This window comes from Peromyscus maniculatus, chromosome 21 (genome assembly GCF_049852395.1).
Source record: "Peromyscus maniculatus bairdii isolate BWxNUB_F1_BW_parent chromosome 21, HU_Pman_BW_mat_3.1, whole genome shotgun sequence".
Taxonomy (NCBI): domain Eukaryota; kingdom Metazoa; phylum Chordata; class Mammalia; order Rodentia; family Cricetidae; genus Peromyscus; species Peromyscus maniculatus.
The window spans coordinates 9372413-9385916 of record NC_134872.1 but is presented as its reverse complement, the minus strand read 5'-3'; the positions used below and the strand labels follow the sequence as shown (position 1 = coordinate 9385916).

At 49.4% G+C, this 13504-nt stretch overlaps 1 protein-coding gene across 2 annotated transcripts; it reads left to right on the top strand.

The window, feature by feature from the left end:
* The first annotated feature begins 8960 nt into the window (after window positions 1-8960).
* LOC102925792 (trefoil factor 2) lies at window positions 8961-11662 on the top strand. Of its 2 annotated transcripts, none has more exons than XM_076558010.1 (4): window positions 8961-9166; window positions 9733-9882; window positions 10738-10884; window positions 11485-11662. In XM_076558010.1, the coding sequence occupies exons 1-4, from the start codon at window positions 9088-9090 to the stop codon at window positions 11496-11498; spliced, it is 390 nt and encodes a 129-aa protein (XP_076414125.1). In that variant the 5' UTR covers window positions 8961-9087; the 3' UTR covers window positions 11499-11662. The 2 variants fall into 2 exon arrangements, with proteins under 2 accessions (XP_076414125.1, XP_076414124.1); XM_076558009.1 differs by having other exon boundaries at window positions 8968-9166; window positions 10738-10898.
* Window positions 11663-13504: the final 1842 nt, after the last annotated feature.

The following is a 13504-nucleotide window of genomic DNA, read 5'->3' as shown; positions in this document are numbered from 1 at the left end:
GTGTGCAGGTGCCTCAAGAGGCCAGAAGGAGTCAGATCCCCAAGAGCTAGAGTGAAAGGCAGTTATGAGCTGTCTGCTGTGAGTCCTGGGCCCTGGATTTGGATCTTCTGCAAGAGCAGCAAGCACTCTTCATTGCTCACTCAGCTCTCCAGCTCCAGCTGATTTTCTTTAGCAGCTGTGGAGAGAGCCCTAGGGTGCTCCATGGCTGTGCGAATTACTGGCATAAACACACACATTGGTGCAAAGCCCTGGCAATGGTTTGTGTTTTAAAATTCTATTTCAGTGAAATTGCTCTTTAGGCTCATTGTCTTGTCGGAGTATGAGTTAGCTCTCCTCATGGCAGCAGAAACTCCCCCACTGACAGGACCACTGCTGTGCTATCTACTTAATTAAAGCAAACTGTTCCACCTTCCATGCACTTAAAGATCACAATTACAGCCATTCTTTCAAACACTGTGACTGGTTTCTAAAGGCAGAGTTTCCATTGGCATACGCAATGACACACCCCCTAAGTACAGGGTGACATGGCTGTGTACACAGGCCACCTCCTTGGGGATGCAGAAACAAGGTTCTGATTTTGAACCGCAATTAGTACCACAGTGCTGTTTAAGCTATTAATGATGAAAGCTAGTAGCGTGTTGTGCAATTGCCACGTCACCCAGTCATTAATCTTTGCAGTTGGATCGATCCTGGGGCCCACCCATTCTTTGTGGACAGAGCTCTGCTCTGTACTCATGGCCCCTCTGCTTTTCCGGCTTCCGTCCCCTACTTTGCAAGGAGGAAGTCAGCTTGCCGTCTATCGGCTGGTGCAGAATTCTCAGAATCGAGGACTTAAAAACAAAAAAAGATCCATTCAAAACAAAACACCTTCAACAGGTGCTGGAAGACATAAACTCCATGGTGGAATAAGCTCAGACCCAGACATTTACTCTTCATTTAAGTCTTCTTGAAGTCTGCCAGCACAGTCACATATGGGCAGCCAACGCTGGCCCAGGGAATGGCTCCACGAATAAATCACTTTGGAAACAGCAACAAGATGAACGAGAAGAAGACACTGTCTCCAAATGCAGGCAGCTCAAAGACACTAGAGTTGGGCCTCAGATTGTGGATCTGGGGGTATGGAGGACAAACTCAGCCCATACTAAGTCAGCCTGGTGGCTCAAACCTGAAATCACAGCTATTCAGGAGGTTGAGGCAGGAGGATCACCAGTTCAAGGCCATCCTAGGAAACTTAGTGACTTGAAGCCCCAGGGCCCTGATCAATGCACTCATCAAAGGTTTGGTGGCACAGTGGCTTGCTGTTATTTCAGATTGGCTAACTCTCCTACGAATGGGAAGTCCGTAGAATTGAAGAAGGGTCAGTGTAGACGGTGGGCACCCAGAGACGTGCATGAGCCATGAGTGACACACACGCCTAAGACGCGTTCCTTGTGGACGGTAAGTTGGTAATGTCTAAAATGTTGCAGATGTCAAGGAGAAGGAAGGAGTCAGAAAGACAGAAATGATGGAAAGGGTCAGGTCTAGTGGTCCAGGTTAGTAATCACTGCTATTCTGGAAGTGAGGCAGGAGCATCATGAGTTCAAGTCCTGTATGGGCTACAGAATGAGTTCAAGACCAGACCAACTAACTTGTTGAGACTTGTCTCAAAAGAAAACATAAAATATAGGCTGAGATATGGTCAGTGGTGGAGTGCTTGCCTCGTACATGGATGGGCCCTAGAATCCCCAGCTCTGAAGAAATGGTGGGGGTGGCATGGTGGGGAAGGGTGAAATGGGCCACAGCTTTGCCTTGCCTGGGATCCTCTGGGGTGGCATTAGGGCCATGTGTGCTCAGCCTAACATTCAGAGCAGAAGCCTGGTGCTTTGTGGGTCACGACGGTGACCAGGCATCCTTACCCCTGAGGCAGAGGTGAGTTGAGAACATGGCTCATGCTCCAGCTTGGTCCTTTGACTTGAGTCTCTGCTCTGATGCTTGAGACTACAAACTGGGTCAGGGAACGACCCATGAGTGTCCCATTAAGGGTTCAGATGTTCCCTTCCGGGGACCTGGGCCCCAGAGAGGGCTGTTAAAATCTTCCCCTCCATCTCTACTGTGCACTGAGGGTAACCCAACACACCGTGTACCCTTGCTTGGTCTGTGAGCCCTGCTGCTCCAAGCACTGAATCCAGATAACACCCCACACAACCCTGGGCTTCTCTTCAGGGTTAAACTGAGGCTCAGACCAGGAACTAATGTTCAAGTCAAGTTGTGGTTTTTAATTGTGTTTGTAGGGTCATTTGTAACATTGGAGAATGATAGTGCTAACTTAAGAAAACATCCTTGACTGTGTGAAGGTGGAGAGGGGCCACGTGTTGAACTATTTACTGCTTGGGAGCCTGTAAGCTAAGGAGGAAGACTCAATCAACCTGGCAAGCACCAGCCATGGAGTTTCCTGGAAGGTTTTGATAGCTACCAAGCAGATTGTGGTCACGGGTCCAAGGACAAAGAATAGATGTGTCTTAACCTCTTTTCTCAGTTCTTAACACTGAGCTGGTCTTTTCTGAGTGGCAGACAGATTCAATTAGGCAAAGCCATCACATTCACACACACACACACACACACACACACAAGTTGTACAGGGTGTGAACCTTGTCGGAGTCAGTAGAGAGCGTGGAAGGGCCTGTCTGAACACGTTCAGGAGGTGAATCCATTCAGTCTGAGAAGGGACGATATTTCATGTGGCTTCATATGCTGTCAAGTCAGCATGGCGGAGTCTCGAGTGCACTAGTGGGAGCCGGGCTGTTCCTGGGCTAGAGACAAAGGCTTTGTTACTTGTTGTCGAGCAAGCAGCACAAATCATGTTGCTTGGGATGCTCCCTTGGGTCTGAAGCCACCTCCCCAAGATGACAGGCTCAAGGGGGACCCCCAAACACAATAAATTGTGTCTTAGGGCGGAACCCTGCCCTTGGGGACCCTTTGCTCTGGGAGAGACATCTTATCTACCTCCCAAGGTTATCTGCTCCGCAAACATCCTTGAAGATAGTCCAAAGATAAGACTGCATAGCTTTCTGGAGAGGGAGGGACCCCTTTCTAGAATTACAGGGCTGGTCAGGCACCTTTCACCCGAAGTAGAAGTGAGAACAATGAGTTTGTGACTCACACACTCACGGCTGGGGGAGAAGGACGCATGCCGCACACAGGCAGGGCCACATGGCAAGGCGCTCAGGCTGGTGTGAATGGGATCCAGGCTCTGCAGTGTCAAGGGGTGATGGCCAGTGTTTCTGTAGATGGACTGGATTAACGTCTTTAAGCTGTTCTGTGGGTGGGAAGTGGGCTGGAGACCCAACCAGAAGCTTTTGGATGAGCGGGGACAGGGGACTGGTCCTTTGGAGAGAAGTGCCTGTGAGCAGGAGGAAGTGGCACTTGGGTCCGAGCCATTCACAACTCCCAAATCCAACCAGGATTCATGGAATCCTTCAACACTGGGCGTTGAGTTTAGGATTTGTGCCACGGGAGCATCTCCTCACATGCAAGACCTAGAACCATGAGCCAAAGAAACCCCACCTGCTGTACACAGCTTTTGCCAGCTGTTCCGCTGCAGCAACACGCCAAGTCATTGACATGTGGCCTGAACCCACAGCAGTAAGGGTCCTGAACAGGGTGTCAGGTGGGAGAAACAGAGGTGAGAAATGAAGAAGACAAGAGATCAAGAAGACAAAAGCAATAACTGGGACCTCGTGCAGAAGCTGGTGACTCATGCCAAGCATGTTTATTAAGAAGCACAGCATCCTAGATATTATTTGCAAGGGTCCGGGGGCAGGGGCGGGGGGGGGGGGGAGCAGACAACAAGATCAGCAGAGAGCTAAATCAGATAATGCTGGCAAAGAGAACACAGGCTACCCCAGACGTAGCTGCCTTAGGACTGATAACCACAACCCAGGGAGAAGAAGCTGCCACCTTGAGTCCTCAGAGGCCATGGCTGCAGCCATAGATCAGCCTTCTCAAGGCCGCTCCTGGACAAGGACACAGAACTAAAGTTCCTTCTGAGAAAGCCATGGGTCAGTCTGGCTTCCCGCAGTGTACAAACCAAATAAGAAACCATGCAGACTCCATCCAGCTGTATATTGAACGTTAGCAGAACTGCGATGAGCAGGTGCCACAACTGAGGCAACCCAGCCTGAGGGTTGGGAGAAGCGCTGGGTGGGGCAATGTGGAGAAGCTTCAGCCTGGATTGGAGGACAGGTTTGCAAATTGCAACTTGCTCTGAACATCTCATAACAACCCTCTATTTTGAGGGATGTTTTCACAGAGTGTAGTGCTCTGATTTGGGCCAGCCTCTTGAATTCATAGTTCCATCGCTCCTGCTTTTCATTGTTTTCAGGAAAAAGTCAGCCATTATTTATGCGATGGCTTTCCTGGCCAGTTTAAGAATTTTCTTAATTATCATTTCCCAATAATTTGATATATGTTTTTTTTTCTTTGAACTTATCTTTCTTAAAGTTATTTGAGTTTCTGGTATTTGTGTATTTTTATCTTTCTAATGACCATTGGATGTATTTTCTTGCTTTGTTGTGTGTCTAGTAGATTTTGACTTTTGTGTTTACACATTGTCACTGTTTGAGTCTGAAAAGACTTCCACAGGTTCGAATCTTTGGGCACTTAATGGACATCTGGTTTGGGAGGCTTTAGAACATCTGAGAAATGATGTCTACCTGGTGGAGCTAAGCTACTAGGAGAGGCTGTGAAGGAACATCACCTTCTATTTTAGCCTGAGCCCTCTGATTCCTGGTCTGGATGCCACATGAAGACTCCGCCCCACACCCTCACGTCCATGGAGTCGATACACCACGCTTGCTTTCTTTGCTATTATGCGCTGAAACCTTCCTCCAACTGTGAGTCAAAGTTAACATTTGCTCCCGGGATTTGCTTCTGTCAATACGTTATCGCTCCAAGAGGGAAATTAACTAATAGAAGAATTAGTATGGAGAGAAGTGTTGTGATTAAACCTGACCGCATGGGTCACAGCCTTTGCCACTTGTCCGAGAACAATGTAGAGGAGTTTGTAGATGACGTTAGGCAAATCCTAGAATCCTGCTAGCAGAAATCAAGGGGATATTCTGGCAGGAGTTCAGAATCCCTGACAGAATATAGATAAAAATGTTCACAGCGAACATGCTCATGGGAGTTCAGAGGAGAAGAAACCTTCTTTGGAATTGAGTGAGAATCTGTTTGTTTCTATTCTGCTAAAGAATTTGGACACGTTCTGCCCATGTCCTACATAATCAAGTGAATCTGGATTCAAAGGCATGGACTAATTTTCTATGGTGGTGGAAATTTCAAGACAAGATAACACTCAGGCTATGGCGCGGCTGTGGCTTGATGCTTTTACCCAAACTTAGGGTGAGAATCCAGAGCAAAAAGCAAAGCAAAGTGATAAGAACCACGTGACGTTTGTAAGGAAAGGAATACAGTAATATTGAAAGTTGTACACAAAGCAAGGTTGGAGGAAACATCCCATTGTCAGGGAGTTTAGTGCCATTCAAAAAAGCCCTCACCCTCTGCACTGGACCAGGAGAGAAGGTGACTGAAGGGCAGGATCCCACCCTCCAAATATTCCCGAGTGTATCGTGAAAAACTCACTTGAGAGACTTTAGACTTTAGACATTAGAAAGAAGAGTCACTGCAGTGGGAGTCGTTGACAGGAGAGAGTCCCCAGGCCCTGCTGTTCCACAGAGCCTTGCAAGAAAAGGGTTCCCAGGTTCGGCTGTAAGGCACTTGGGGGTCGTGGTAGCAGTGGTCCCAGAGATCATGGCTACCTATCAGTCTGGTGACAGATCAATCCCTTTGGTCACTGCTTTTATAAAATGCAGCATGTAAGAGTCATGGGACCACTTGCTCCAAGTCTCCAGGATAAAAATCCTGTGAGGTTAGGCAGGTGTCTCTGAAGAGAGGCAGTTATACTCCACAGAGGTTCAGCCTTGTGAAACACAGGAAGATGCTGCCTTCTTCCTGTTGAGGAGGGCCTCATAAGGAACTGACCCTGCTGACACCTTCATCTTGTGCTTCCAACCACCAGAAGTCTGAGGACACATGAGTGCTGTCAAAGCCCTGGTGTCTGGTCTTTTGTCCTGGCAACCATTGCAAGCTAACTCAGGCAGCTAATTTACTTGCAGAAGAGCTTGATTCTTTCAAGACCTGCTTTAAAGTTCTGCTAGAATGGGCCTGGAGCACCCCACTCTGGAATCGGTCAGTCAGTTCCTATGCGTCTCTAACCCATCTTTGGGTGGCTCATAGACTTCTTCCTCAGGCAGGGTAGAGCCCACTTCATTCTAGACTATATGAACCATAGCACATGATCAGTTCAGGCTCCTGGCCACCATTCCTTCCTCAATGTCCCATTTGTCTGGCCTTCGGGTCAAGGCAGTTAAGGATTTGACTAAGAACTCAGGTGACTCCCATTCACATTCTGGGGTTGCAGTTTCTTCTCCCTTCTCCTACCCAGCTACACTGGTTCTGGCCCGAGCCTGGTAGCTCCTAATTCTCACATCTCTGCAACTTAACTAGAGAACTGTGCCAAGTTTGGTCTCCCCATCTCCAGGAAGAAAACAGGGCAGTGGGAGAGTTGCCTGGTTGCTCCTCTCTCATGCATCACCGTCATTTGACAGTGTTTTAGAATCCAGTACTAGAGAGATTGGTCTGGATCTCTTTCTATGTGAGCAGAAGGAGATGCCTGGCTAGTACCCAAAGAGCTCCCAATTGTTAATATTCCTGAATGGATAGACACCATCACCATCAAGGTGTGTGTGGGGGGGCGGTTTGGGGGTGGAGAGAAGGTGAAGAGCAGATGTGAGAAGAACCACATCCCTGCAGAGTCATGGCTTCCTTAAGAGAATGCATGGAGTCTTGCACAACCACGTTCTAGAGTGGGTGTGAACCTCAAGGGAGGAGGCAGCCAGGTGTCCCTGGTGTTGTACTAGGGTGAAGTGAGCTCTGTGGAAGCCAGGGTGGAGGAGAAGGGTGCGGTCAGAGGGAGAGCTGAGCGGCTATGGATTAGAAGGTTAGGATTTAGGAAGCAGCTGCTGTGGCTGCCACATAGAAAGAGCTAGACGTGAGAACATACTGAACAGAAGATACCTGTGTTTTGTCCTAGTAGAGTCCAGGTTCTAAGTGAGAGAGCAAGGGGAAGTCCTAGAGTCCAGGATAGGATATAGAAGATACAGAGCTGGGCAGCCATGAGTCTGGTTGTGATATGCAGTACTGAAGCCATTGGAGATGGCACCAAGTTTTGGATCAATGACCTTGGGAATGAGTCCGTGATGCAGGAGGCAGTTCAGGGGACCCCAGTGGGGCAGGTGCTATAGATGTGGTACAGCTCAGACTCTGCATCCCACAGGACCACCAGCTTTTGCACAAGTAGAAACCGAAGCCTTGAGCTCATCCTGAGTGTCTGTGGTGGGACCACGGTCTGGTTCTACAGATACGGCTTTCTATTGTCATACCCTAAGCTCCTCATCAACACTGATGCAATGGATATCTGTGGGGCACAGGCTTTTCTACATGTGAGTGGTGGGGGGTGCTCAAAGGGAGCAACAGAATTGGGTGAGTGTCCCTTTAGGGGACAGGTGACATCAGAAGAACCTCTGGCAGGGCAGGAGAAGTTGGGTTATTATGTGGACCAGAGCGAGGAAGGAATGGGAATGTTTGAGATAATGGGTGAGGGATCAGCTCATAATTTGATGATTGTCCGAGTTTGCTGCGGAAAGAAGCTGGGACAGCACAGGGATTATTTGGCTTCCACAGCTCTATCACAGTCAGTCTTTGAGGGAAGTCAGGGCAGGAGCTCCCAGCAGGAACCCAGGAGGCCGGAACTAAAGCAGAGACCATGTAGAAATGCTGCTTGCTGGCTTCCTCCCCATGGCTTGCTCAGCCTGCTTTCTTATAGAAGCAGGACCTTGGTTTCCTCTTGCCAGATGATCCTGGCTTGTGTCAAGTTGACAAAAAAACCAAACAACCAATACCTAACAAGGTAGTGACATCATGGTGGGGTGTGCTGCAGGAAAATGGACTCCTGCTGGGTCTTCAGGACTGAGGGGGAAGAACTAGGGGAGGCACTGAGGATTCAGGTCTGCCTGTAGAGCCAGGCATGAGGCCAAGGCTTTCAGATTCTGAATCCTGGTCACTGGCTCTGTAACCTGTCACCCACAGCTAGGCACATCCCTTCATCCCCAAGGAACACACACAGTCCCCCTCTCCTCTTCTACTCTATCATTTACCCTTTGAGTTCTCATGAAGCCCTGGCTTTTGTTCTCTGTGTCCAGTGTACAAATCCCTTCTCCAGGGTATCTCACTGTGGACATCTCAGTGCTGGGCACCATCTGAGGGAATGAAAAGGATCCCTGTGGGACAAAGAATGTCCAACATCAGGGGTGATTAAAAAACAAACAAACAAACAAACAAACAAAAAACAGCCTGTCCTGACTGCTCCTTTGAGCCCTGTCATCTGTCTCTATGGACACAGTCTTGAGGCTGGCAGGGAACAAGTTCAAGGAGGGTATGCTCTGCATCAGGGGTACAAACTAGGTACCTTGAAGGTGCTTCCCATAGTCCTGTGAGATCCCCAACCCCAGAAGGCTCTTGTATGGAATGTCCTCCTCTGTGCTGTTCAGTTCCCATATAGCCCCACTACAAATATTTAAAAAAAAAATCGGATGTCACTATGAGAGACACAAACTTTATTCAGGGTAACACATGGCTAATCCCTTCCTGGGTGTGACCCTGAGAGAGCCCAGCTCCCGCTGGACACATGGCCCATTCTCCACGTCAGTAGCCTGGCAGGACCCTGCTTCCTGCCTCAGACAGGGGCCAGCTATGCTTATGGAGGCCAGCCTGACCCAGCCTGGAAGCCTTGTGTGACTGCACTCTCAGGATTTTCTCCCACCTCCTCCAGGCCTCCACGTGGAGCTATGAGAGCTCTTCAGGATCCAGAGGGCTGGGGCCACTGATAGGGGGCGGTTCTCAGAGCCACTGAGCAAACAGAGAGGAGCCAATAAAACATCAGCCAGTGGGAACTGGACATTCTGCAGGCTGCCCAGGTACAGCAGAACAGACATGGGTCCTCGAGGCGCCCCTCTCCTGGCAGTGGTCCTTGTCTTGGGGCTGTATGCTCTGGTGGAGGGCCAGAAACCCTGTAAGTAAAAGTCCAGGGTGATCCCTCAGGTGGGAGGTGAAACCTGCCTGAGTCCCCATGAGTGGTGGGCTGTGGGTCACCCATCCCCTGTATTAGGTGGGGTTTTTCTAGATGTTCCCTCAAAGGACAAAGGCAGGGTGACAGCTAGCAAGGAGCTAGAGAGCACCCTGCAGTCTGGATGCTGCTGTGTGGGGCTCAATCTGTGACTCCTATTCAGAAGGGCCGAGTCCACAGGTGTCAGCCTGGTTAGGAGGACAGCAGGGCATGCTGCCCTGGGCCCATCTTGTCCCCTTCTACCTGGATCTCTGCCCAGGTCCACAGGGCCATCATCTTTACAAAAGGTTTGTGTGGCTTTTTTTTTTTTTTTTTTTTTTTTTTTACTAAATGAAGCTATTTCTATAAAATCCTGTGGTTTCCTCAGGAGGAAATCAGACAGCTCTAACATGGGCAAAATAAGATCTCATGTCATTCCTGGGGACATGGGACTTTGCAAGGTCCCTGACGGCCTAGAGCAGGTTGAGGCCGGCACCCTGGACAGGGTGGACCATGGATGGATCTCTCCACAGCTCCCTGCCAGTGCTCTAGGATGACACCACATAACAGAAAGAACTGTGGCTTCCCGGGCATCACCACTGACCAGTGCTTCAATCTCGGATGTTGCTTTGACTCCAGCATTGGTGGGGTCCCCTGGTGTTTCCACCCACTTCCAAAACAAGGTAAACTTTGGAGACCCAGCTCCTCCTTCCAGGTGTCAGTTTAGGACCAGGCCCTGGGCAAGGTCTAGAGCAAGTACTTGGAAGCCTGCTTGTTTGTCTAGAGCTAGCCCAAGTTTATGAAAAGGAAGCCTTAGTGTCTCTTCTAGACCTTCCCTGCCACCCCCATGCCCTGTATCTAGACTTGCCTGTGAGCAGACCTAACTGTTTTCTACCTATATATAAAACCATAATTTCAAAGAAGCTTTGGAAAGGAAATAGAGACATTGGGTAAGATGGCATCACCATCCGTGCAAACAGACTTCAGACTTTAAGATGGGTGTTGAGGCTTCTGGTACCTTTTTCAGAATGTGTTTCAGCCAGGGCTAACTGTAAATACAGTTTGTGTGCGTGTCCATCCAGGCATTGACCTTGCTGTTGGGGCACACTCATTATAGGGAATTTTGTCCCCAGGGGTTTAGTGTACTTAAAACAACAACAACAACAAAAACCAGGTAGGTGGGTGGCCATGTGCTAGGTCCCTTTCACAATTAGGGTTGTCAAGCCTACTCTGGGCTGGGTACAGTGGGCTACTCACATTACACAGAGCTGATCCCTGAGTCCAGAAAGGGTGATATGGTTTTTCCCAAGGTTCCAGTTCTGCAGATATTCCCACCTGTGCTGACCTCCCTACACTCATGTCCTCCTGTGGTAAGCACAGCCGGTCCCTAGCTCTTACTGTGCTGAGAGTCACCAACCCAAGGAGCTCCTTGGGACACACCGAGGCTACAACTTTAGTGTCTCTGGGAAGGAGGCACTGGTGTCCCTCAGTGAGCGGCTAACCTGACAGAGTCTTGTATGCTGTTCCCCCATAACCAGAATCAGAGCAGTGTGTCATGGAAGTGTCAGCCCGAAAGAACTGTGGGTACCCGGGCATCAGCCCTGAGAATTGCACTGTTCGAAACTGCTGCTTTTCCAACCTGATCTTTGAGGTGCCCTGGTGTTTCTACCCACAGTCTGTGGAAGGTAAATGGTTGCAGGTGGGGGCCCACCTGGGGCCTGGCATGAGCTGATCCCATCCCCTCCCACCTGCTGAGGACCCCTCCTGTGTGTGTGTGTGTGTGTGTTGTGTACATTCACAGGTGTGTGGAGGCTGGAGTTTGATATTGATTGTCTCCCTTAGCCACTCTCCACGAGGTCTCTCTTTGAACTCAGAGTTCACTGATTGGGTAGGGTGGCTGGACAGTGAGCTCCAGGGGTCTGTCTACATCCACCCCAACCCACTCCCTACAGGAAGGATATAGACATGTCCCACTACACCTGCCTTTTTGTGTGGGTTCAGGGGTTCTGAACTCTGACACTCCAGCATGGGCAGCAGGTGTTTTACAGACTGAGCGACACCCGGGTGGTTTGTTGTGTGACCTCACACACTGGTCGGCAGGTTCCTCTGGGAAATTTCTAGTGTTTGTGGAGAACAGGCCCTCAGAGAATGCCGAGGCTTGGCGGTCATCCTTTCCCATTTTGTCCTTCCTCGGCACCTGTTGGTTATGAGGGACCACACTGCTGAGCGCAGGCACTCGTGGCTCCTTGGCATGCTTACTAAACACCCTGCTTTTCCTCCTCCAGATTGTCATTACTGAGAGGTCGTGCTGTCCAGCCGCTGGTTCCCTGGGAGCTGCAAGCCAGAGGAAAAAGGTCTCAGCTGGACTCCATCAACTTCTGAGCTTTCATAAACCATCCTGACTCTCTGCAGTGGCCAATCATGGCAATATTCCTAGTAAAGAAACCTTTAAAACCTGGCAAATGTTATTTTGATTTCATTGAGGCAAATGGAATATGGCAGTGTGTATGTGAATGTGTGAGTATGTCCGGGAGAGTGTGTGTGTGTGTGTGTGTGTGTGTGTGTGTGTGTGTGTGTGTGTTTGTGTGTGTGTGTGTGTGTGTGTGTGTGTGTGTGTTTGGGTGTGACTACATGGTGTGTACATGAGGATATGCACAAGTGTGTGAATACGGGCATGTTTGTGAATACATTGGTGTGTGCCTGTGTGAACAACAGTGTATGAATGTGTGCAAGTACACATGTGTAAGAGGTACAGTCTCAACACATTTTCATCCCCTCTGAGAGCTGTAAGTCACTGGACACTTGAGGGTACTGCAGTAATGTCAGTGTTCTGCATCTGTGAACTTCAGAAGCCACATCTCTAGGGTTCTGTACACTCAGATCTCTTTAAAGAACTCAGGGACTCTGACCTCTGACCTGAGAGGATCAACACGAGATTTCTGATCACAATTCCAAAGACCCATCTATTGTACCAAATGCTCCATGATCTACTCACTTTGGACATGGGTCCAAGTCCACTGGTTGCCTCCCCTTCCTGATGTTAAAAAGAGCAGAGAGGACCTGGTTCCTGGGCCTGCTCCCTGAACGGGGTTTCTTGGCCTGAGAGCATCCTTCATAACAGCTCAAATGGAAGTTACTGAAAGAGGAAACAGTGTTTCCATGGGGCAGCTCTGGGCAGGGAGGCTCCAGCACATCCTTTTCTCACAGCATTGTCTAAGGCATTGGTCCTAAACCTGTGGGTCGTGACCTCATCGACAAATGTCTATCTCCAAAAACATTCACATTATGGTTCATACCAGTGGCAAAATTACAGTTCTGAAGTAGCATCGACATGATTTGGTGGTTGGGGTCAGCACAGCATGAGGAACTGAATTAAAGTGTCCAGCATCAGGGAGGTTGAGAACCACTGCTCTAAGGGCTATTGATGGTATCCAGCTGGGGCCAGGATGGTGCCAGGATGGCAGAAGGTTGGCTTCTGAGAAATTTTTCATCTCCTTTCCTTTTCCCAGCCCAAGGCAACTGGCTAGCACCACCCAGTGGCCCACTTCTGCTGCATGGTGTAATCCTAAGGCCCGGACCTCTGGTTTGTCCCATTCCAAATTCCTCATTCTTGGGAAACACTGGAGAAAGGATGGCTCCCTTTTCGGAGCCCTCACACTCAGCTGTGGACATCCAAGAGCAGTGGGATAGTTTGCTTGTCTATTGCTGTGACAAAACACTGGCCAAAAACAACTTGGGAGGGAAGGGTTTATTTGGCTTTTACATTCCTATAATGGTCCATTATGAAAGGAAGTCAGGACAGGAACTCACACAGGGCAGGAACCTGGAGGCAGGAGCTGATGGAGAGGCCATGGAGGGGTGCTACTTACTGGCTTGCTCATCCTGGTTTGCCCAGCCTGCTTCCTTATACCTCAGGACCACCTGCCCAGGTATGGCAGCACCCACACTGAGCTGTGTCCCCCAACACCAATCACCAATCAAGAAATGCCCCACAAGCTCGCCCACAGGCCATCTGATAAGACATCTTGTCAGTTGACCTTCTTCTGTCAAAATGATCCTAGCCTTTGTCCAATTGACCAAACACAGCACAGATGTCTTTGCCTGTCACAGGCTTGGCGTCTGCTCTGTCTCTCATAAATCTTTCCTGCCCCACACTATGCCTTAGCTGACCGTGTGGCTCTTGCACACTTCAGATTATGTCAGCCCCTGCCTTCCCCAGAGGGCCACCACTAGGCTCCTCCTGGCTCTGGAGCAATAGTGATAATAAATTTCTTTGGTGGTGGAAATTTCAAGACAAGATAACAC